The sequence below is a fragment of the Pogoniulus pusillus genome, chromosome 12, assembly GCF_015220805.1.
Source record: "Pogoniulus pusillus isolate bPogPus1 chromosome 12, bPogPus1.pri, whole genome shotgun sequence".
Taxonomy (NCBI): Eukaryota; Metazoa; Chordata; class Aves; order Piciformes; family Lybiidae; genus Pogoniulus; species Pogoniulus pusillus.
The window spans coordinates 15,775,189-15,799,372 of NC_087275.1; the positions used below are offsets into that span (position 1 = coordinate 15,775,189).

At 42.9% G+C, this 24,184-nt stretch overlaps 1 protein-coding gene across 8 annotated transcripts in view; it reads left to right on the forward strand.

Annotated features, from left to right (window-relative positions):
• The window catches only part of HUNK (hormonally up-regulated Neu-associated kinase), an 87,547-nt gene that overhangs the window by 50,469 nt on the left and 12,894 nt on the right, over window positions 1-24,184 (forward strand). For all 8 annotated transcript variants that reach the window (XM_064152404.1, XM_064152408.1, XM_064152405.1 and 5 more), the window contains 4 exons: window positions 8,351-8,406; window positions 13,826-13,961; window positions 15,756-15,883; window positions 23,036-23,171. In XM_064152404.1, coding sequence (XP_064008474.1) covers window positions 8,351-8,406; window positions 13,826-13,961; window positions 15,756-15,883; window positions 23,036-23,171 — 456 coding nt within the window. The remainder of the gene's footprint in view (window positions 1-8,350; window positions 8,407-13,825; window positions 13,962-15,755; window positions 15,884-23,035; window positions 23,172-24,184) is intronic.

The window sequence follows — 24,184 nt, forward strand, 5'->3', positions numbered from 1 at the left end:
CCTTTCTCTGCTTATGTAATCTTGGCTGCTATGGAGACAGGAGGTTGGTGGGCTGGGTGGACTTTTGGTCTGAGGCAGTATGTTTCCACTTCTGTTCTTAGGTGTGTGTATTTATAGGGTATTGTCTAAGAAGGAGGCTCTAACTTTCTAACTCTGGGACAACTGGTGTTAAGTCTGGACTCCCACATACTTCCCCTGTGATGCCAAGCAAGTTGTGTAGGCTTCATCCTCATAGGTTATGCATGCATGTCATAAGAGCTAGACACCTGAGTATTTTTGAGGATCTGAGGCTTAATTTACTTGACTGCACTGACTCTAGAAGTTGGAGAGCTGCTGTACACCCTTGTCCACTGGGTTACTGTGCAGGCATCTAGCAAACTGCCTGAGGGTAGCCCCTACCTGTGCCTAGCTGCATGCTGAAATGCCTACCACTGTGCACTGCTGTTAGGTGCATTTGGCTCGGTGAAACTTCATGTGCTCTGAAAACTGCTTTTATTTTTGTCTTGGATCTTTGTGTTCCTTGTGATTCTTAAGTGGTAGGTGCTACATGCACATTAAACCTCGGGTGTCCTGAGGTCTTACCATGAGCTAAATTTTCTAACATAAATACTTGAGGAGTCACAGAGTCTATTCTGCAGGTTCTGTATTAGCAGCTGTACTGCTAACCTCTTTATTAACCTCACAGTTTGGGCCATGGAAAAGGAAGAAGTCTACTCATTGCTTTAAGGGATTAACTAATATCTGGTATGTACAGAGAGAGTGGGATGAAAAAGGTCACAGTTTCTGAGATGAGCAGAAATAGACCCAGCAGGAACAGATTAACCTGTTTAGCTCAACAACAGTATTGAGTTCATCAGCAGCAGTTCCTCTCCCTGAAAAAATGTCCCCTCTTCATAGTGGCCGAAGCACTTGGAGGCACTTAGAAGGCTTGACTTTGATTCCTGTGTTTTTCAGAGAGAATTCAAATCCACATTTTCTACAAAAAAATAGTTTGTTTGCTAGGTACAACCTGGAATCAACAGGCTACTGTGTTGTGAAGAAGACAAAGCTTTGCCATGCAGAGGGGATGGAAGCTCAAGGATCCTGAGTTCCCTTATGGATACTGCATGATAGTGTCATTTTTTCCCCCCTACCTCTTCTTTGTCTTTGCTTTCTCCACGTATATAAGCACAGGCCATTGACCCTGAAGTGTGAGGGACCTTTGTGAGTGGAGGGAGGAAGCAGCCCTGGAAATACTGACATGCTCTGCTGCATCTGGCAGCTGGGCTCTGCCTGTCTATCCCCATGGCACTGGATTAATCCTTACGCCAAAGGCAGCATAGCCCATCCACTCTGTTTCTCAAATTGTGCCATGGCACAGAGCTTGTCCTTGGGAGTCTACCTTCTGGGTAATGAGCAGGTCCAGTTCTGCTTAAACTGATAAAACCTGACAGAATCACAGGCAGTGTATTAGCAAGAATTTTCCGTAGCTTAACCATTCAATGTCTTGACTTATTCTGCAAGCAGAGTATATAGAGCAGTGTGGAGATGCAAGAAGGACACTAGTAACGTGATCCAGATTTGCTCTCCTGGCTGTATTCAAGCAAGAGAAGGAGAAAGAACAATAGTTCCTCCAGAAGTTGTCCTTCAGCATCCTGGGATTTTGACTGTGACAACTCTAAAAACAGACTATTCAATTGGTAACTGAAGAGGGGGAAAAAATAGTGCAGAAGTATGATTCATGCTCACCCTGGATGCAGAGGCAGTGTTCTGTTGTTGTTATTGTTGTATTTTTAAAAGCAGGTAAAAATAACAGCACTTTCATCTACGCGGGGATCTGTGGGTGTTCTCATTCACTGCATGTGAAACAAAACATGGCATCCTAGGCCAGAAAGTGGTCTGCTCCCTCCAAGTGCATTCATCCTGTGCCTTGAATGGGGCATGACATTGAGAAGTGTTCACTGACTATCTTATTACAAAAAATAACTGGGTTTTCTGCATTGCTCAGAGAATATTATAGATGGTTTACACTGTTCTATAATTCAGGATAAAAAAAAGCCACATGAAATAGTTCAAGTTGGCATGAAATTTACTTACACTGTTTGAAGGATGTTATTCAGTAAGCTTCATTACTTAAAATCAAGACCTGGCCTGGCAGAAAAGCACTCTGATCTTCGGACAAGAGATGAGACCCAAGGCTCAGTGGAAATGCTTCTGTTAAGAGGCACTGATATGTGAACAGCCTAAAATTAAAATCCTTTGAGAAACATAATTTTATTTAGAGAGGTTTAAAAAATAGAAAAAGCAAACGTCCTGTTTATATAGGTGAGTTTTTAAATTCTAAATACCTCCTCTGCTATGATGGCTGAAGACTTCAGGCTCCTGAATGCAGGAGCTATGTCTTCAGTGAGGAGTATCCAAGGTTCATAACTTGCTGGCTGCTCACTGAAAAAGAAATTATGCTATTCTAAATATAATTTCATGCAGTCACTTGTGTTTCATTCCTTCTATCAGAAGAGGTGGTTGGTTGCTAAAAATATGCTAGCAACAAGCTCAGCTGTGAATCAGGTAGGAATATTTATCTTTCCCTCTGACACAGGAAAACAAACCCAACTGGCAGTATCTGGCAAGGGTTTCTTTTTTCAGAGGGTGTTTACATAGGCCTTCATGCTGTCAAAAAGTAAGATGAACACTTACATCCCTTGGGAGTGCAAGGACAACGGAAAAATGAAGTGAAAGCCTTGGTACTTGCCACTGCATCCCGCAGGAAATTCTCAACAACCCTTTTAAAGTAATTTTAACAAAATGCAATCCCATTCAGTGCAATTACTGTCAGGATGTCAAAGAAAAGAATTTACTAATGTATTTGTGGCAGATAGCTTTCTGTGTTCTCCCTTTTTCTGTCTTCAAAGCAGTGTATTTGTACCTTCCACTGCCATTCTGTAATTAAAAGCAGAATTTTGAAAGACACAAAAAACCCCTGCAGTTTTGAACAGAGATTGTTTCTGTGATCTCTTTCCTTAGCAGAGTAAGGTGGTGCCACATGATCCAGTTGCTCAGGGTGCTAGGGGATTCCTGCCTTGGTACCCATTACTTTGACGTGTTGGCTTTGATAACTTCCATCCTATTAATTTTTAGTGCCAGTAGTCTGGTTGCTGATGCAATATTTATGACAAATCCTGTGCTACAGAGCAAAGTCTCATTTTGAAATGCAAAGCTGGTTTGTTTTTCTATTTTATGTCAGATTCAAAATTACCTTTGGGCATTCTTCCTTGAAATACTCAGCTGTAAACAAACTAAATATTGTTTTAGTGAAGACAGTCAACTGAATTCCTCTTTTACAGAACACACTGAATTTACTGAGATTGTGACTGATACAAGAATGGGGTGCAATCAATAATGTTTTGATTACAGAGCCTTTGAAATGTACATTGCCATGATGATGGACCGAAATATCTGCAACCTCTCCAGCTCTTGCATGGGGCTAGAAATTGGTTTTGTAGTGTAGTATTTAAGGACTGATTTTTCATGGTGCTGTGCTGGTTTAAAATAAGATGCAGGAGACAGCAGCCAACCACTGCTTGCTTTGCAGCTGCTTGCTGTTAAAACCTTCTTTCTCATCCCTCTTCCCCCAGAGAAGAAATAAAGTGTGAAATGCAAAAAAGTTTAATTTTCTTGTCTGATGTCTGCAATAGCATTGAATAAGCATCTTTCAAAAGCAGGCTGAGCTGACAGCTGTACCCCTGAGCAAATCCAGAGAAAAATCAACCCAATCAACAAACCATCCCACGAAGAAGGCATATTTTCAAATACAAGGAGCACATAAATATGTGCTGATTATCCACACTGTTATAATGCAGCTTGGTCTTTCCTGAGTGTCTTCATTGTTTGTGGGTTTGACTAACTTGTACCATAGTTAAACATGCGATGGAACTAATGTCTTGGAAAAAGTATTTAGTATTTATTCACTGAGAGTATTTTGAAGTTTTTCAGCAATGAAATGTTTTGTGGGGGAAATAAATACTTCAATTGTATTTTTTGAGGAGCTGTGGCAGTAAGAAACAAAGTTGAATTTACTTCAGGGAAGGGAAATGAAGGTCTTCAGCAGCATTTCTCCTCCCCACTTCAACCCTGCGCAGCATGGCACTTCATGCTGGCACGAGTGCTTACCTAGCCCCTCTCATAGCAAAGCAGGTGTGTCCAGCTCTAGAAGCACACCAAGAAGTATAAGCCATATGCCAAAGCATTGAGGACCATTGAGTCTGCAGGAACTATCTGTGTTCCTGATGTTCAGTGTTCTAGATCTTCCCACAGACTTCAGCAAGAACTGCAATTGCTGTGTATTGTAGTTGGTAATTCATGTTCTCCCTTGCAGTGTGCAGCTGTTGGAAACCTGCTGCATGGTTTTAAACCTTATCTAAAAGAAATAAGGTGATATGTTTGCTTTTATTCATTAAACAATTTATCATGTAGTGCCTGAAATTGAGAGTTGCCTAATGCTTTTGGGTGCAGTGGTGCCACTTTGCCCATTGCAATGAATTAGTGTAAATATTCAAATCAAACAGCAACTCGATAAAGCTGATCTTTGTGAAAAATAATTAAGGTTTGAATTGGATAAAACTGACATCATAAAGCATTTAGGAAGTTTGGAGAAATCGGTCCTGTCTGCAGGATGAGCCTAAGGCAGATATGTAATTGGATTGTACCACTGCACTTGTTGTCAAGAATGAATAGTGGTTAGTCTGGTGCACTGCTAAAGTCGCTGAAAGTATTCACTGAATAACCCTTCTGTCCTGAGGGCCACAGATCTTTTCCAGACATGCAGTCTGCTGTCCTGACCGTGGATACCTGCCACACCTGTGCCCTGCTGCTAGCCTGCTCCAGGTAATTGGGCTGCCCAGGGATCCTACCTAGTCCCATGCAAAGGTCCACATCTGCATAGCAGTGGTTCTCCAACTATCACAGAACGATTTGGGTTGGAAGTGACCCTAAAAATCATCTCGTTTCAGGCCCCCTCCCCAGCCATGGGCAGGGACACCTACTACACCAAGTTGCTCAAGGCCCTATCCAACCTGACCTTGAACACGTCCTGGGAAGGTCCCTCTGCAACCTGTTCCAGTGTCTCGCCATCCTCACTGTAAAGACTCTCTTCCTGATATCCAGTCTAAATTGATGCTTTTCCAGCTTTAAGCCATTCCCTGCAAGCCCTGCATTCCCTCTCCAGCTTTCTTGTAGGCCTCCTTCAGGTACTGGAAGTCCACTGTAAGGTCTCCCTGAACCAAGCCTACTCTTGCAGTCTGTCCCCGTAGAGGAGGTGCTTCAGCCCTCTGATCATCTTTGTGGTCTTCCAACAGTTCAATGCCCATCTTGTGTTGGAGCCTCCAGAACTGGACACAGTGCTCCAGTGGGGGTCTCATGAGAGAGAGGAGCATCGCCTCATTTGTCCTGCTGGTCACACTTCTTTTGATGCCGCCAAGAATGTGGTTCACCTTCTGGGTTGCAAGTGCACGTTACCAGCTCATGTTGAGTTTTTCATCAGCCTGCACCCCAAAGTCCTCCTCCCCCAGACTGCACAGTCTGGGCATTTTTAATCTGGTTTTGTACAGCTTTTGCTTCATGTTTCTCAGGCCGGTTTGTATGGGATCTTCTCATTGGGTTGTATCAAGATGTAAAAAGCTGGTCCTAGCTCTCTGTGTCACACCAAAAAAATGTGCTTTCATGTTGACACGAGTTGACAAAAATGTGTTGCATATGGACTGTTAGATGAGTTACCACTTACTAGCAGATCTGCTGAGAATAGGCATATGGGTAAGCATCTTTAATTAACCATGTCTGATGGCACTCTATATTGAGGCTGTTTAATTTTTTTTCCTCTGGTAGCATTAAAATGCCCTGTAATGTTTACCTTTTAGTTTTTTAGCTTTTAATAATTTAAAATATATTTTCTTGTGTTTATTTTTAGCCTTCCTGTCACTCATTTGTTATTCTAATTCCCTGTGTGCCTTTTCTTCTCAACTTACAGCTTTCGTCTTTCTGTTCATTTACTGTTATTCTTAAAGCCTTGCCTCTTCTTAGCTAATGTTTAGTATACTCAGAGTTTCCAAGTGGTCTTCTTCCTTTGAGATGTTGTACTGAGCATTGCAGCATATGACCCAAAGCTCCATGTGTTTCTGTTGATTTCAGTTTAGTTTTGATTTTCTCTGTTTGTTTTTTCCTCTTTCCAAAACTGTGGTTTTTTAATCAGTCTTTCCTGTCAAGTTCCCATCCCTGATATCTTTCTATAGGCTAATCACACTGTCTATGGAAGCCTGCACCTGCAAGCAATAAAAGATGTGAGACTTGAAGACATAAGCCCTTTTTTGGCAGTATAGGGAAGCAGAACTGGGTTGATCCAAATCCATCTGGCAGATCATGTTCCCCATGTATCAAATAATTTCTCAGCAACAGTTACCCTACTTGGAGGATGCAGGGCAGTGAGTCTGCAGCACCATCACAGTGCATGGAGTCTCCTGAGGATGAGGAGAGGGATGCTGTGGATGCTATCTGGGATTATGGAGTATATGGCACAGAGCTGGTGCTCACTCTGGGAGCAGGGCTGGATCTTGCTTAAAGCAAATGTGGTTGCATCTCTGTGATGGTATTTGAAATTATCTGTCACTTTGGGCATGGTTGATTTCCTCAAGTGGGTAACTGCCAGAGGAGAGAACATAATCCCCTTGCCCTGTCTGTCAGCCTGGTGTTTTAGTAACTCAGTTGTTACACTGCTTCTCTAAGAGAAAGACTGATGCGGAAGGCAGTCCAGTCCTTAGGAAGTGTTTGTCTGGATGCACCAGAAAAGCCTGGATGTGGCCCCTGAATACCTGAAATTTGCAAAATACTCTCCTTCTGTAGACTTGCATGGTATGTCTCCTCCTTCTTTTTATGCATGAAGCAAGGAAAATCTGCAAGAAGTGCTCGTTGAGATGTAGAAACATCTGTTTGGAGAAGGTCTTTGTAGCTGCATTGATGAAGTGAGTGGCATCCTACTTGCAAGTGCTCTTCTCTTTCAGGTTTACTTGAAACACAATATAGGCATAACATGAAGTGAAGAGGAACATTTTAAAAAGCTTGGAGTTGGTCACAGCTATTTTTCTTTCTGTGCCAGATCACTTCTTGTGGAAGTACTTTGGTTTGGTTGGTTTGCTTGTCTTATTCTATTAAGCCTTGCATCTTCATCTGTAATAGAGGCATTCTTCATTACTTCCTTTGCCCTACAAAGGCAAAGTACCATGGATGTCACTGACTTCCCATAATTATAGCTGATGGCTTTTTTACCCAGATTTTTCTGAGGCATGCTGGGAGAAGCATCACTGCCCATCTGAGCTGCTGATATCCTGGCGTGGTGATTGCTAGAAGTATTTTTGTGTCTGGATGGGGGAATTTTTCTTCTGATGAAGACACAACCAACTACTAGAACTTATCTAGCAATTTAAATACGTTTTTCATATTATACTGAATGTTTTGTCTGCACAGTTTGAGGTTTGGGGATGCTTTTATGTGTGTGATCTCTGGAATATTTTTCTTAAATTGAGTATGGCTTAGGAGAAATGCAAGCATGTTCTTAAGTGATGAAAAGGCACCTACAGAATGACACATGTATCTAAAGAAGAGTGGGTCATCTTGTAGAAGGAGGCCACTTTCATTTTATCCTCTTTCCCAAAGCTGGTCCAGGCCCTGATCTGTGCATCCCCTGTGGCTTTATGGGATCATGCAGGGTGGCATGGTGAAGAAAGCACTGATGTGGCACTCAGAAAACCTGTGTGGCTTCTTCTCTTGGTTTTCTTACTTCTTTTCTGGATGGCATTGGGCATTTCAATCCTTCAGCCTCGATTTTCGCCTCTAGCATATGGGAATGCCAGTGCTGACCACCTCTATAATGAGTTTTGATGCCCAGGTAAGGTTGATTGGTCACCCTTGTGGACAGAAGCATAGAACAGATGTTTGACTGCTCAGATCTCTGCAGAAGGTTGATTCTTCAGCTGTGACTAGTGAAGAGCCTTGGTTGTGAAGAGTAATGTCAAAGTGACTTCTGACTCCAGAAACATGTACCTGAAGCGTTTCCAGTGCAGACTTTTAAGTACAAGAGAAATTTGAAGAACCTAATTCATTACATGATGACTATGAATGACAAAAGTCAGGTTTTGACATTGAAGTGTGTGAAAGCACTGGTAATTTTAGAAAGGAGACAATGGATGGAGCTTTTTGCTTTGAAGGTAGAACTGTTTGTGCTGATGCCACTATACACTGCTTTTACATATGAATCACTGATGAGAGCAATGGGAAGCTGCTTTATTATTTCAGATGCTTACTCAAAATATTTTATTTCTTTCAGGGACTTGAAGATAGAAAATCTGTTGCTAGATGAAGACAACAATATCAAGCTTATTGGTATGAAATCAGTTTGGCAATTCCATTAATTGATAGTTTCTTTATAAAGAGAGTTTTTGAGACTTCATAATCCTCCATGTGACAACTGCTTATGTGGCAGCAGAGAGGAGCTGAGAGAGAGTATAGATAGCAATCAAGCTGTTCTTGACAGCATCTTGTGAAAAAAATGTTCCAAATAATTCAGCTTTAACTAGGTATGGGAATAATCCTACATCTTTAAAGCAATGGCTTTCATATTCAAATTGGGATTTTGGTAAAGAATTAAAGATTTGACACCACAGAAGTAATTTATTTTATTATCTTGATAATTTTATATTTACTAAGGATTGGTTTCTGCCCCCATATGCACATGCTTCCTTTGAAGTCAGTGGGAGTTGCACACATTTTTAGCAGCTGGCAAAACTTGATCCTATATTTATATTTGTTAAATTTGCTTCCAGCACCCAGTATGAAATTGGTTTAGAGGGCTGTTTAAAAATAAAACAAAGATCAATGATAGAGTCTTGATTATATTCAGTTATCAGTTGTATGCAGCACTTGATTCGTTCAAGTTGTGCAGACATTTTAGATTAAAGGGTGTAGTTCCCTCACTGCCTTTGCATAACTCCCATTAATATTAACATAGGCATTGAAAAGAAAAAAATCCCTTCATAAAACAAACCCCAAACATCTGTTTATATTTATCTCCATGCCTACACTTTTGCCAGCAGCAATGTCTGTGGTTGCAGGCTTAAAAAACTTGACTGACTTTCTTCAGAAGCTTTCATGATCTGAACAGTGATGAAAAACACTTAATGCTCAGGTCATATGGTTGTTCACTGTAACATACCAAGCACATAATCTCCAAACAAACAAGAGAAAGGTGGTTGCTGAAGTCTGAAATAGTAGAAATTTACTCAGGGAATTCAGTCATTGGAAATACTACCCCAGCTTTTAGTCCTTACTCTGTAATGAATCAACCGACTCTCGAAAAAATAATAGCAAAAGAGATCTCTGCGTTACCTCAGCTACAGGTCAAGAGGATACTGATATGTTACCATGAATCATTCATCAGTAATGATAGCAACCACCCATTATCTTGATTTAGCAGATAAGTAAGACCAGATGGTTTCCAACAGTGCTGTATGAACATGTGATAGATTGGAAGAATTTCTATAACTTCCCTGATTTGGGGTGTTCGATTACACAACAGTCTGTGAACTTGACATCTGACCCCAGACCTAATCAGATGATACAAGTACAATTAATACTCACATCCCAAAAGTACTTTAGAACTGCTCTGCAGTTTCATTTGTTTTGGTTACATAGAAAGGTCTCCTTATAGTGGGGGTGTGTGGGAAGAATAGAGAAAAGAGGCAGTTCAGTATTTGTAGCCTTGCTAGCATTGAAATAAATTGTCCTCAGGTCTGCAGCCTGATATTTTAAGCAAAGCAGACTGTACATGGTATGTATTTTAAAACAAAGCAATTAAGTCCCACTGTCCATCTGGGTATGGTACAGAGAAGTGAAGGGTGTTTTATTAGCAATCATTTTGCTGTAAGTAAAACCATATTTAATACCACAGTTAAGGTCATGCCATATCTTGATAGATATGCTGGAGATCTCTGATTCTTGACCTTAATAAAGCAATGCCTCTGTCTTTTGTGCTTATGGGGAAAGCTGAAGTGGAAGTTGCAGAAACCAGCTTTGTGTCCCTGGGCAGCCTCTCCTCACCAACACCTCTTTTCCAGGTGGTAGCAGCAGTAGTGCTTGAGCTGCCGCACAGCTTTTTATTGCCACCAGATTTTTCCAGGACCAGGAAAATTTTCTATCACCTGCCTGTGGCTGACAAAATAAACCAGATAATTAATATACCAAATAACTTACTACTCTTCCTCCTCTATGCCTGCTCCCTCACTCATTCAGTGCATAGTACAGTGTTTTATCTCATGTGCCTTTATAGAAATGTGTGGGATCTGTTGTGTTGTTGTATAGTTCAGCCCAAGAAGTCATCAGAAATTACATCCAGGAAGGTTCTTCAGGAGTGAATAATGTGTTTTGAGGCATTATGTACTGCTCTGCATGCTTGTTTGAGGAGACTTTAAGATACAAAACCAGCTCACATTAACTGCTTTGAGCTGGGATCTTGGTCATCATGTCTTGTGCAGCAACAAATGCAGTAGTAACTGATAAAAGTGTTGCTCTTGTAATAACTGTGAAATGAAGAAAACTCACCACAAAGGAAAAAGAAAAGGTGAAGTGAAGATTAAAAATATACCAGGAAGCTACTTTGAAAGTCCCTGCTCATTCATGCATTTCAGTGAGAACTAAATCCCTTGAGTCCTCTTCACCTAGCTGCTTTGTGGCACCTTGCTTTTTATTACTTCTTTTAGTTACATGACAAAGAGGTTTGTTATATATTCTTACAGTGTTATTAGAAAAGAAATCCTTTGCTGTGTTAAGTAGACTTAATCTTAGCTGTCTGTTAAGTCTCAAATCTGAGAACATCAAGTTTGAATACATGGCAAATAATTCACTTCTTCTCATCCACCAGTCCATGGTGGTAGATATCTGATCAAGATGCCATGAAAAGCCACTCAGAGGCCGTTTGAAGTCCTTGATGTCCTGCTCAAGGACCTACAGCACCAAAGGGACCCTGCCAGTACGTAGCTTTGCTGAGCTCTGTGGAGCTCTGCTGGTTGAACTTGTCCACCAGCTTGGATGCTAAGGCTTCTGGTATTTAAATAACTCCAACTGTCACAGCTTCTGACATATCCATATACCCATAGCTTCACGTTGATTTCCTGAAGGCGTTAAAGACTGGCAGTGTAATGCGATACTTTGATAGTACAAACACTGGAGGTGGTGGAGTTTCCGTGTCATAATATTTACTTTGGAAAACCATGTGGCCTTTGATCTGAATGCTATAATTAGCTCAGCTTGCTGAAAGGAAGCCCAAGACAGAGTCAGGAATGGCAGTGAACTTATCGGTGCTGGTAATAATACTCCTAAGATCAGCAGTGCATCCTTAATAAAAATCACACTGCGATCACACTGTGCTGCCACAGTGTTAATAACAATATTCCTGTTTCTTCTGTGGTGCAATCCCTGCCCTCACTGTGTTTGCCAGTTCTTCATTTCAATGGGCCCTAGAAAAAGGAGTATACCAGCCTTGATTAACAAGTGAGCTGAACAATGTACCTAAGGTGTTTACCTCCATTGATAATAATAAAGGGATGCTGATCTACACAGTCTCATATAAAGGCTGTATTCTGTTTGAGTTGTAAAATGTTATATTACAGTGAGATGATTTTGAGGTGGTGGGACACAAACTGGTAGAGATCATGTGTAATAATGTGTGGGAATTTAATAGCATCCCTCCACTCTCAGAGTTTTAAGTATTTTACAGTTGACATAATTCATCTTCTGCCATAACTAGTAAATACATTACTTAGGTAAATAAAACCTCAGAAGTATTTGTATAAGCACCAAGAATAATACGTATCTAGCTGAGATGATTAAGCAGTGTCCAGAGACAATGGTTTTCCATCAGAGACAAGGAAATTGTCTTTGATTGTCTCTTTGCTTTTGACAGTGTTCTCCAGCAAACGCTTTTGATCCCCTGTTAAATATGGCAATTCTTGCCTGGCATGTGGTTGTCTTGCTCTCAGAGGTGCAGCCAGTCGAGTGGCAAGCCTTGTGCAGTCATCTGGCCACTCCAATTCACACAGGCATCTTTACAATTGTTTCAGGGTGGTTTTAAATGTTGGGGTTTTGTCTGTTTGTGTAAGGAAACAAGGTTTAACGTCACTGCTCTATCAGGGTGCTTCTGATCCTTGAGGAACTCCTGTCTGATTTCTGGCAGATTTAATGTAGAGTAAAAGCTAAAGGACAGGTCTTTACTTCTACTTTTATGCAAATAAGCAGGCAGATAAGGGCAAGAGACCCACATTAATGACTGTGTACTATTGCATGGGCTCAGCAGTTGCCTGCTGCATTTGGCCTATAAGACAGACAGGTGGGTAGCACACCCAGAGAGCTGCTGGTTTATGAGATGTGGATGCAAGACCCAAGCCTAGAGGAAGAGGATCCAGCAGTCTGCTTCTCCTGGCTGCCAGCTTTCGTTTTGAACACAGATGCATTCTGGGAATTTTTAAGAAGTCTGATCAAAGAAACATGAAGGAACAAACACCCATGCCAGCGTTCTTAATAGCAGTGATTTTGTGGTTGCAGCTGTCATCAGTGACAAGTTATTAATAAACGTGAACCTCTTTCTTTGATCGTGACCTCTCTAGATCCTCTGCTTCTTGAGATACTGCCCTGCAGCAAAGGCTGTTCTCCCAGCCTGTCAGCTTTGCCCATGTCATTCACCTCCTTGCAATCTCATCTTCTTTCCCTTATCACATCAAATTATTTGATTTCGCTTCCAAGACACTCTGGAAATTCTCCTCACATTCTCATATCGTCTCTCAGGCTGTGATTTGGTAATTGCTGTCTCTGAAGCCAAGCGTGAGCTGTTGCTGGGCAGTGTGGGCTTGCATGTTACCCCCAGCTACTGAGGCCATTCTGCTTTCTTTCTTTGCTTAGAGGTTTCATTTTTTGACCATTTCTTAAACTCAGCTCAGCTTGCAGATATAGCAGCACTGAGCAGACAAGGGGAGACTGCAGGAATGCTCTTGTCAGCGCCAGCCTGGGCTTGTGATGACTGAGAGCACTTGTGAAACTGCAGGCTCCTTTGGCAAGGAGAGGCTGCTTCTTGTCTCTGGTCGGCTCATGGTGCCAGCCTTTGCCAGTCCCATGTTATTCCTGCCAGCAAAAGAGCATTAGATACATTCAGGGGCTAGAAGTACAGTAATTCAAGGCAGAAGTTTGGGAGAGAGAAGCCAAATCAACACATTCCTTGTCTTGCTCCAAGATCTCCCTGTGTTATTTCCAAGCTGAAATGCTGACTCGGCAACTCTCTGCATTTGTGCATCGCAACAGTGGTCCCAGGCAGCAGCCCCTTCTGCCTTGCAGCTGATGGCTCATTTATGCAGTTTAGAAGGAGAGATTGAAGAAGTCCCACTTAAACCTGACCTCTACATAACACACTGCAGCGGTACGGAATCCATGACGGCCAGAGTGGCTTTCTGCCCCATGCATATCCCATGGTGTATGGCACAAGCTCAGCTCTGGTTGTTGTCATCCAGTCCCCAGTGAAATGTAGTTGCTACATGTATAAAATTGATAATTGGGCAGATTCTGTGAGTTTTTTATTGTTTGTGAGAATCTGGTTATTTAATAGCTCCGAGGAAAGGACAAAAAAGTTTGCATGTGGATAATTTCTTTAGGCGGTTCATTGCTTAGCTTTCGGGAGAAAATGTGGAGGTTTTTTTCCTTGTGTTCTCATGTGGTTTCACTGTATCTGCCTCTTTCATAACTGTCTCTATGCCTTTCACAGACTTTGGATTGAGCAACTGCGCAGGCATCTTGGGTTATTCTGATCCATTCAGCACCCAGTGTGGGAGCCCAGCATATGCGGCCCCTGAACTTCTGGCAAGGAAAAAATACGGCCCTAAAATAGACGTTTGGTCCATGTGAGTTACTTCTCTAGTTTATAATTGTTCTTACTGTCACCGCTACCCATTGCTCATATGGGAAATGTTAGGCATATATTTGGCTACTCGGAGCAAGAAAATCTGTTTAATTAGTATGACTCTGTGAACTAAGTGGTGCAGATCTCTTGTTTCAAAATAGATTTTTATGTACTGGTATATAGATTGCTGGAACACACAGCATGGAGAGATTTCAGTAAAGCAAAACTATTTTTTGGGATATTCAGACTTAGTAGGAGACAAGGCTGTGGCACAAGAGGACAAACAGCATTTTTTGGTTTGCACAAAGGATCCTCCAGCATTTGTGCATTATCTGACAAGAAATATGACATAGGGTCAGAGCACTCCTTTGAAAACGTGATTGTTAAAGAGGAAACAAAAATGTCCAACATACTTGTGAGCCTTTGGGACCTTCCTAGCGTTCAGACAAAAGAACAGAAAGAAGTCCCCAGTGCTAGAGGAAGCCAGAAGGACGCTTTGGAGTCAGTAAATTTGTCTCTACAGTACTGTTTTAGACTGTACAACTCCCTCTATCCTCTTGTTGGCTGTGGACATGCTGTTGGCTGTGCTTGTCAATCCTGGAGAGAAATTATTTGGGAGTCAGTTGAGTTTTAGCTTTTGCTTTAGTATCAATAGATTTTTCCCTCACCAAGTTGTCATAAAACCATTTGAATAAATTTCAATAAAATAACAGAATTATGACAATTTCTGAGTTGAAATATTTGGAATGCTTGGAAAATGTAAAGTACAATGTAACTACTACTGGTGCTAAGAAGGATGGACTTAGCTTATACATGAGATTAGGGCCTCGGTCAAATTCATCTCAGTTTGATCTGGTGCATACACTGTTACTCCTCAAGGCTCTTGAGAACTCCTCCTGCTGAAAACTACTTTTCAGTCTGTCCTCCAAGGAGATGCACAGGTAAGTGATTGTATGGCTACTGAATTTCTCTCTCCAGCAGTGGGCTGTATGTTCACATCATGGTTGAGAAATGCAGGCAAACGGAGCACAGTCATTCTTGTGAGCTGTTTAAAATTCTTCAGTAATAATGCCCTGCTCTTACTTTTTAATAAAAATTAAAACATGGTTAACTCCTACCCTTCCTTACAGCTGAACCAGTGGTGTCTGTCATCACAGCTGGTGATAGCACACTAGTTTAGTTTCTTTCTGCTCACATACATTTATTCAGCAGACTGAGAAACAAGTTCCCAAAAGGGAGGAGTTCCCTCTGAATTTGAACTTCTTTTAAGAGGAAGAAGAACAAGAGTGTCCAACCTGGTTTTTTATTACTGGCTTGTGCTGGGCATAAACGAGCAGTAAGTTTTATGCCCTGAAAGATGTAATTGTTCACACCTGATATTAGGTCTGCACCAGAGGCCATGGAGGTCATTTTTAGGTGCTAAACCAAGACCTGCAATGTCCCTTTTGAGGCTGACAGTCATTCCATACTTAGGGCAGCACCAAGACAAGACCTCCAAACCCAACATCTTTATGCAATCTGAGGAGAGACTTAATTGTGGCATGCCATTTAGCTAGGGAGTTGCCTAAGAGCTGGGTTCAGTTCTGTGGCTCTCAGCTTGTGTCCTGCACATTGTGTGTCCCTCCATGAGCAAGCCTCGGGGAACTCTTGCTTGAATCATTCTGTGCAACAGGAGAGCTTTATTTGGTCTTTTTAAATTGCTGTCAGATATTAAAAATGAAGTACAGTCACAAAACCCTAATCCTAAATTTCTCCTTCCTGATATTTTGGTGTCTTTCTCTCTGTTTTATTTTAGTGGGGTGAACATGTATGCGATGTTGACTGGAACACTACCTTTTACTGTGGAGCCATTCAGCTTGAGAGCTTTATACCAGAAAATGGTGGACAAAGAAATGAACCCTTTTCCCACCCAACTCTCTACAGGTAATCAAGGGGGCGTGGTGAGACCTGTTGAGATCCAGTCAGTCAGAGCCCTTGCATTGAATTCTGGATTGTGAGTCATGCTGCCGACATGGCATGCTAATTGTCAGAAAGACTCTCTTTTTAATCGTAGTCTCTAAAAGATCTGCAGGAGTTACTGCAACATAGCTCCTTTTGCTTTGACTTTTCTATGTAAGCTGGAGAAGGGCCAAGTTGTGCTGAATATGAGAGAAGAACAAACCCTGTGAAATTGCTTTTAGAGGGTAGTTGGTCAGTTTTGCATGTTCATAGAATTTTAGCCTAGGGTATGGATTGTTTGGTTGAGAAAGGCCTTTAAGATCATCAAGGTCAACCATTACCTAACTCTACCAAGCCTGGTGCTAAACCGTGTCACTTAGAACCACATCTTTAAACACCTCTGAGGATGGTGACTTAACCACCTCCCTGGGGAGCCTTTTCCAGTCTTTGATAACCCCTTCAGTGAAAAGGTTTCTTCTAATATCCAATCTCAACCTCCTCCTGTGCAACCTGAGGCTATTTCCTTTTGTCCAAATGAGCACATTAGCTTGGAATAAGAGAGTCCTGGGCATTATCATGACCAGCATTGAGTGATAAGCTACCTTGAGCGACCTCACATGAATTATGGAATAATGACATGCACACAGAAGGTTATCTTGGGACGGTGACTTGTGATAACATTTCTGTATTCACTAAATGCAAAATTGTTGATGTGTTAATATTGGAAATATTAATTCCTGCTTCAAAGCCATGTCACTAGGCAACAGAGTCAGTTTTCAGCTTATAGCAAGACCGTTGTCAACATTTGGAACAAACTCCTTTTTGTAGTTGGGTTTTATTTTTTAATGCTAAGTTTGTTGTTCACAGAATTACAGAAAGTTAAGGCCTGCAAGGGACCTTGAAAGCTCATCCAGTCCAAACCCCTGCCAGAGCAGGATCTCCTATGCCAGATCACACAGGAACACATCCTGGCGGGTTTTGAGTATCTCCAGAGAGGGAGACTCCACAACCCCCTTAGGCAGCCTGTTCCAGTGTTCTGTCACCCTCACAGTGAAAAAAGTCCTCCTCATGTTTCCATGGAACTTTCTACACCTCAACTTCCACCCATTGCCCCTTGTGCTGTCATTGGATACCACCAAGAAGAGCCTGGCTCCATCCTTTTGGCATTCACCCCTTCCATATTTATAAACATTAATGAGGTCATGGAGAGCTTCTGTTCTCCTTATCTGGCAGCCTGTTTACAAGGGACGTTCAGTAAAGTTCAGACGTGGCAAAAACACAGAAAGTAGCAGAATGTGCATTTTCACACAGCACACTAAGGGTGGCAAACATTGGTTACAGGGGGTAAAGAAAAAGCCCTCCAAAGTTGTGTCACAGGATGAGTTCTCCAAGCACACATTTACCTGCATCGGGGAGAGACAGGCAGTTAAGGGTTTTCTCACACAGACTGGGCCTGAATCAGTTGAATTATGTGGTTTGTTTTTCCTTTGAGCATCTCCCCTGTGAAGAGAAACTGAGACACCTGAGGCTGTTTAGTCTTGAGAGGACTGGGAGGGGATCTGATCAATGTCTATAAATATCTGAGAGGTGGGTGTCAGGTGGATGAAGCCAATCTCTTTTCAGTTTGGATACAAACTTGAACATAGAAGGTTTCACCTCAACGTGAGGAGAAACTTCTTTACAGGGAGGACGACAGAGCACTGGAGCAGGCTGCCCAGAGAGGTTGTGGAGTCTCCTTCTCTGGAGGCTTTCAGAACCCACCTGGATGCATTTCTGTGGAGACTACCCTAGGGGAGGATCCTGCCTTGGCAGGGCAGTTGGACTCGATGCTCTCTGGAGGTCTCTTCCAACCTTCTGTGATTCACTCAGCATCACGTGTTTGAAGTACTCTTTTGCTGCCAGCAGTTTGTGTTGCTGGCATGTTGTAAATGGGCAGGCTGACGAGTGAGCTGGGATGCTGCAAGTCTTGCTGTCTAATTGACATGGTTGGTGTGCTTGGTATTTCCATTCTGGAGACTTCCCATTAGGATTCAGTTGCATGAAATGGCTATTTTAATGCTCTAGCACATGCTCTAAAGCCCCGCTGAGTAAATTAAAAGAAAGATTAAACTGACTGCTTCTTTCTGTACTGATCTAGATGCCAAATCCTGCGTCAGTTGCAAAGTTACTCTTGAATTCAGGGGCTCGCATGTTGTAGCAAACATTTTCCAGGTTTGGCAGGAAAAATATAACAAACCTAACTCCTAGAGTGAGGCTTTTACCAGTAGAGAGCAGTTTTATGATGGCTCTGTGGTGTCTCCAAGCCAAAGGATTGTTTCCCTAATAGTGGTTTTCTGTAAGTGGGAAATTTCACTGATTTCACTGGGACAACTCATGTTAAAAGTCTGAATGACCTACAAAAGGACCAGACCTTGGGTAACGAGAGGCTTTACTTCTGACAGGTTTCATTTTACTGTTTCATTCATCGTACCATTTTATAGTGGAGATCAGATTTTCTTGCAAATCCTTCCTAGCATTTGTAGCTTACTGACGCTGTGGTCTCCAGTGAAAACAGTGTTTTGTTTATCCTGTGAGAACTAGAGCAACTTGAAGTTTCAGGGATGATGGCAAATTAATGGACTAGTTTTAAATATATTAACCTTTGCTCACTGTGAGCAAAGATATGTATTGATTATTCACCTGAGCCAGTAGCCTTGCACATTCACTGACATGGCAAACTGATTTAAGGTGACATTTTTTCTTGCCACAGTTAGGCTTCGGGTCAGTAGGTAGAAACTCCTCTCCTCTGGTCTACAAATTATTATGTTTGTTAACTGCTTAAGTGTCATGGGTTAAGTTGAATATTTGCTGTTGTTATTAATACCATGCTACAAAAGGACTGGAGGGAAAGTCTTACAAGGAGGAGCTAAGGGAGCTGGGGTTGATTAGCCTGGAGAAAAGACGACTTGGTGTGTGGGGAGGAACCTTACGACACTCTACAGTTACCTGAAGGGAAATTGTAGGGAAGGTGGGGCTGGACTCTTCTCCCAGCCAGCTTGTGACAAGATGAGAGGGCATGGCCTGAAGCTGCACCAGGGGAGGTTTGGGTTGGATGTTAGGAAAGAGTAATTAGACACTGGAATGGACTGCCCAGGGAGGTGGTGGAGTTGCAGTCCCTGGAGGTGTTTAAGGAAAGATTGGATGTGGCACTTAGTGACGTGGTCTAGTTGATGTGGTGTTAGGTCATAGGCTGGAGTTGATGATCTCAGAGGTCTATTCTACCCTCAATAATTGTGTGATTCTGTCATGCCAGCTTCAAAATGAAAGTGCTGGTTGGAGCAAAGTATTATGAGACTTGAAGTTGAGATGGCAACATGAGATGCTTCTTGTGCCAGTTGCTGCTTTTGGGTTCTGGGGGTTTGGGTGTTGTCTCTCTTCTGCTAAGGTGACAATTGGATAGGGAAGGATGAGGGAGTAGCTTCTGACTTGGGCTTTTAGCTCTCTTGCTGATGCTTTGTGCTTTCTCTGTAAACAGGATGAGGTAATTGTAATAAAAAAAAATATCATCATCTCATTTATTCACTAAACTTTTACCACAACTCTTTATCTCAACCCAGACTTTTTTTTGTGTTACTTTCCCCTCACTTTGGTATCATAGGTTTCAAGGCTGGTTAACCCCTTCAGGTTCGTTTGAACCTGTGACATTAGGTTTATGGATCTTTTTCATTAATCAGGTTTTCTTTTGCTGTAAATTCACACATTGAGAATGTTTGCAGGAGTCTGTCCTGCTTGTTCAGTGTGTTGTCTTTCAATATTTAATTTCACAGCTATTGAACACACAGCCCCATTGTAAGCCCCATCCTTATCACTGAGCAAGAGAATATTTTGTGTTAGTTAAAACGTTGGGTGGCTGAGAGCCCAGAGCAACTGTGTAGCAACAGGAAAATTGTGGAGTTAGTGTTTGATTTTCCCATTGAGGAAACTGTTTTTCATTAAGCTTCTTAAACAACACAGCTGTCTGATTATTGATTTTAGGTGAGCAGAGTTCAGTTGCACAGGAAGTTGGTATTCACCTTGCACACATGCCTTTTTTTAATTGATTTACTGCTTCTGCAAGCTGATGGTCTTTCTTCTGGAACAGAAATGAAGATAAGTAGAAAAGCCATCATCTGCCCATACCTGCATTTTGAAGGAAGGATTTTATTATGTGCAGTTGGCTTGTGGCTTGTGAAATGGCCTCATTGTGTTTTTTCTGGCCAGTCTCATAAGTGATACCTGTATACCTAATTACAGCTGAGCACACCCTCACAGTGTGGACAAGTCACTGGCTTGGTTTCATTCATGGCAAGGCACATCAAGACAGGAGAGGTCTTCTGATTCCCACCTGAAGTGTAAACATCTCATGTAATTAGGCCCTGGTGGTGGTGTTGTTCACAGCATGCTCTGTTCACCAGCCTACTTCATGCAGCAGAAAAAAGTGGGTCCAAAAATAGATTGGGCAGCATTACATTTAATGTCTTTGTTGGCAACATGGACAGAGGCATTGAGTGCACTCTCAGCAAGTTTGCTGACGGCATCAAGCTGTGTGCTGCAGCAGAGATGCTGGAGGGAAGTGGTCCATCCAGAGGGACCTGGACAGGCTGGAGGGGTGGGCACAAGCCAACCTTATGAAGTTCAACAAGACCAAGTGCAAGGTCTGGGTCGAGACAATCCCAAGCGCCAATTTAGGCTGGGTAGTGACTGGCTTGAGAGTAGCCCTGAGGAAAGGGACATGGGGGTGCTGGTGGACGAGAAGCTCAATATGAGCCAGCAGTGTGCTCTTGCAACCCAGAAAGCCAACCAGATCCTGGGCTGCATCAGAAGTGTGGCCAGCAGGTCGAGGGAAGTGATCCTCCTCTCTGCTCTGGTGAGACCCTACCTGGAGTACTGCATCCAGTTCTGGAGCTCCTATTATAAGAGGGAGGTGGATGTGTTGGAAGGTGTCCAGAGAAGGGCCACAAGGATGATCAAAAGGCTGGAACACCTCTCCTATGAGGACAGACTGAGGGAGTTGGGGCTGTTCAGTCTGGAGAGGCAAAGGCTCTGATGTGACCTTATTATGACCTTTCATATCTTAAGGGGGCCGACAGGAAAGCTGGGGAGGTACTTTTTAAGATGACAGGTAGTGACAGGACTAGAGGGAATGGAACAAAGCTAGAAATGAGTAGATTCAGACTGGATGTTAGGAAGTTCTTCCCCATGAGAGTGGTGAGAGCCTGGAATGGGTTGCCCAGGGAGGTGGTTGAGGCCTCGTCCCTAGAGGTGTTTAAGGCCAGGCTGGATGAGGCTCTGGCCAGCTGGATCTAGTGTGATGTGTCCCTGCCCATGGCAGGGGGGTTGGAACTACATGATCCTCGTGGTCCCTTCCAACCCTGACTGATTCTATGATTCTGTATTTGTTCTCTGGAAGATTAATTTTGCTGTCCCACAGCCACATGGCTAACTGGAAAAGGCTTCAGCCAAGCTGCTGTTACTCATCTCCTCTGTCACCCAGGTCTGGCTAGCTGTGGAGCCCTCCCAGGGAGGATCTTCTGTCTAGGAGATTTCTCCTGGAGGATTAGCTGGCCTGAATGTGTGGTGCTTCATAAGCTTCATTTAACTAATCTGCCTTTTGGCAAGGAGGGAAAAACTTGTAAGATTTTTAAGGAGACATTAGCTGATCTGGGGACCAAGAGTAGTGGTGATGGAACCAGGAGAGTGTCAGTCTGGGGAGGGGTTATTTATTTTGCTCTGTACTTATGGGATGTGTGTGGTTTCTTGCACAGAGATGGGAGAAGTTGTGGGTAAAGATGAGGTGAAACAGAAGAGGGGTTTGTTGTTTGCTATAATGAGAGGCACACATGGGAGGTAACCATAGCATCAGCTTCCACCAGGTTTAGGAACTTGTATGTAGCCTTTTCCTACTGCTTTCACAATATTGCTGTTACAGAAAAGTAACAAAAACATTTAAGTAAAGTATCTCACATAAACAGCTGTTTGTGAAGAGAAGGCTTAGGAAAAAACAATGCTTATCTGAACTGGTAAATTGCAATCCTTTCTCTTCCACATACAAGCTTCCTGATGGTAAGTCTGTGTTGAAATGGATAGCCTCTCAGGGCCCTCTCCAGCTGATGCTTAATGTTTGCAGGGTGTTGAAAGCCGAGATTAGCCAAGCTGTTAGGAGTTGCACCTACATTGGGTCTAACCCTGATTTGTTTGAGGAGAAATCCTCCTTTCATCATCCACTGCCTTGCTCTGGTTTGTCATCCTGATGTGATATCCTGTCCTATGCTGTGGATGGAGGGATGGCACAAGTGGGCTCAGAGTGATGACCATGCACCACATCTTGTAGCCGATAAACTGAATCTAGTCTTGATAATTTGAGGAATAAAGTCCACATCTAATTAAACCAGGATTTATTTTCAGCTCAGGCACATCTGGGGAGTCTTCAGGCAGATCACTTGATTTCGTTACTTCTAACCATGTAAGAAGTACATGAATTAAAAATATCAGAAAAGAACTTTTGAGGGTTTTTGTAAGAAACTCCCAAGGGATGGTTGAGTGTCACTGAAAACTGCAGGTTCAGCACCTGAGAACAGAATGAAGCTCACTATTTTTACTGTACTCCTTTAATTTGGCTAAAACCTCCTGCAACTGATTGTAGGTTGGATGGAATCCAGGAGAAAATTTGTCCTTGTAATGTCAACGGAAGCCAAACTCTCCATGTCTTCCCTCCCAGCTCTGCATCCCTGCCCTCCATTCACTCCCAGTCCATCTCCTTCTGCTTTGAACAAAATTGAGTAATTTGCCTCTGACCTGACTCCAGCCTCTTGTCCTCATACGAAAATTAAGTTTTGGCTAACTTGCTTGGAAACTTCAAACAGGAGCTGAAACAAAAGGTGGTTTTCCTCCACTCCTTTATGACTCTATAAATCACTGTGACTGTAAGTCATTGTTTATTTCACATACTAATCCCTTATCAGTTTTTCCTCTTTCTCGAGGACATTAGCGCATACCATAAGTACAGTAAGTTTTCAGTGTACTCTTGGTCAGCCTGCACACCTGTAGTTAACTTCTGTATTAAGTCATAAAGTTAATGACATGGCTTTTTCATTTCTTTTTTTCTTGACTTCTTCACAGCGGCTGTGAACTTCCTACGATCTCTGCTAGAGCCAGATCCTGCAAAGAGACCAAACATCCAGCAGGCACTTGCAAATCGATGGCTTAATGAGAATTACCCTGGAAGAGCACCTCCTAATGTCACATACCCAAACAGGTACTGTGTGAAAGAGTGAAGAAAGGCTGGCAGAGTGCATATACATTATATATGTTAAATTGTGAACAGCTCTGGTGTTTCAGGTTTGCTGATGACACCAAGCTGTGTGGTGCAGTAGCCACGCTGGAGGGAAGGGATGCCATCCAGAGGGACATGGATAGGCTGGAGAGGTGGGCACAAGCCAAGCTCATGAGGTTCAGCAAGACCAAGTGCAGTGTCCTGCATCTGGGTCGAGGCAATCCGAAGCACAAATACAGGCGGGGCAGTGAGTGGCTGGAAAGCAGCCCTGAGGAGAGGGACTTGGTGGTGCTGGTGGATGAGAGGCTCAGCATGAGCCAGCAGTGTGCCCTTGAAGCCCGGAGGGCCAGCCAGATCTTGGACTGCATCAGGAGAAGTGTGGTCAGCAGAGCGAGGGAGGTGATTCTCCCCCTCTACTCCGCTCTGCTGAGACCCCACCTGGAGTACTGCTTCCAGTTCTGGAGCCCCCATTACAAGAAGGATGTGGACATGCTGGAACATGTTCAGAGAAGGGCTACAAGGATGATCAGAGGGCTGGAGCACCTCTCCTGTCAGGATAGACTGAAAAAGTTGGGGCTGCTCAGTCTGGAGAAGAGGAGGCTCCGAGGTGACCTCATTGTGGCCTTTCGGTATCTGAAGGGAGCCTATAAAAAAGCTGGGGAAGGACTTTTCAGGATATTAGGGAATGACAAGACTAGGGGGAATGGAGCAAAGCTGGAGATGGGTAGGTTCAGGCTGAATGTGAGGAGGAACTTCTTCCCCATGAGAATGGTGAGAGCCTGGAATGGGTTGCCCAGGGAGGTGGTTGAGGCTCCATCCCTGGAGGTGTTTTAAGGCCAGGCTGGATGAGGCTCTGGCCAGGCTGATCTAGGGTAGGGTGTCCCTGCCCATGGCAGGGGGGTTGGAACTAGATGATCCTTGTGGTCCCTTCCAACCCTGACTGATTCTATGATACTATGATTCTAGTTTGTGTAGCATGCTGCCCAGCAAAAGGG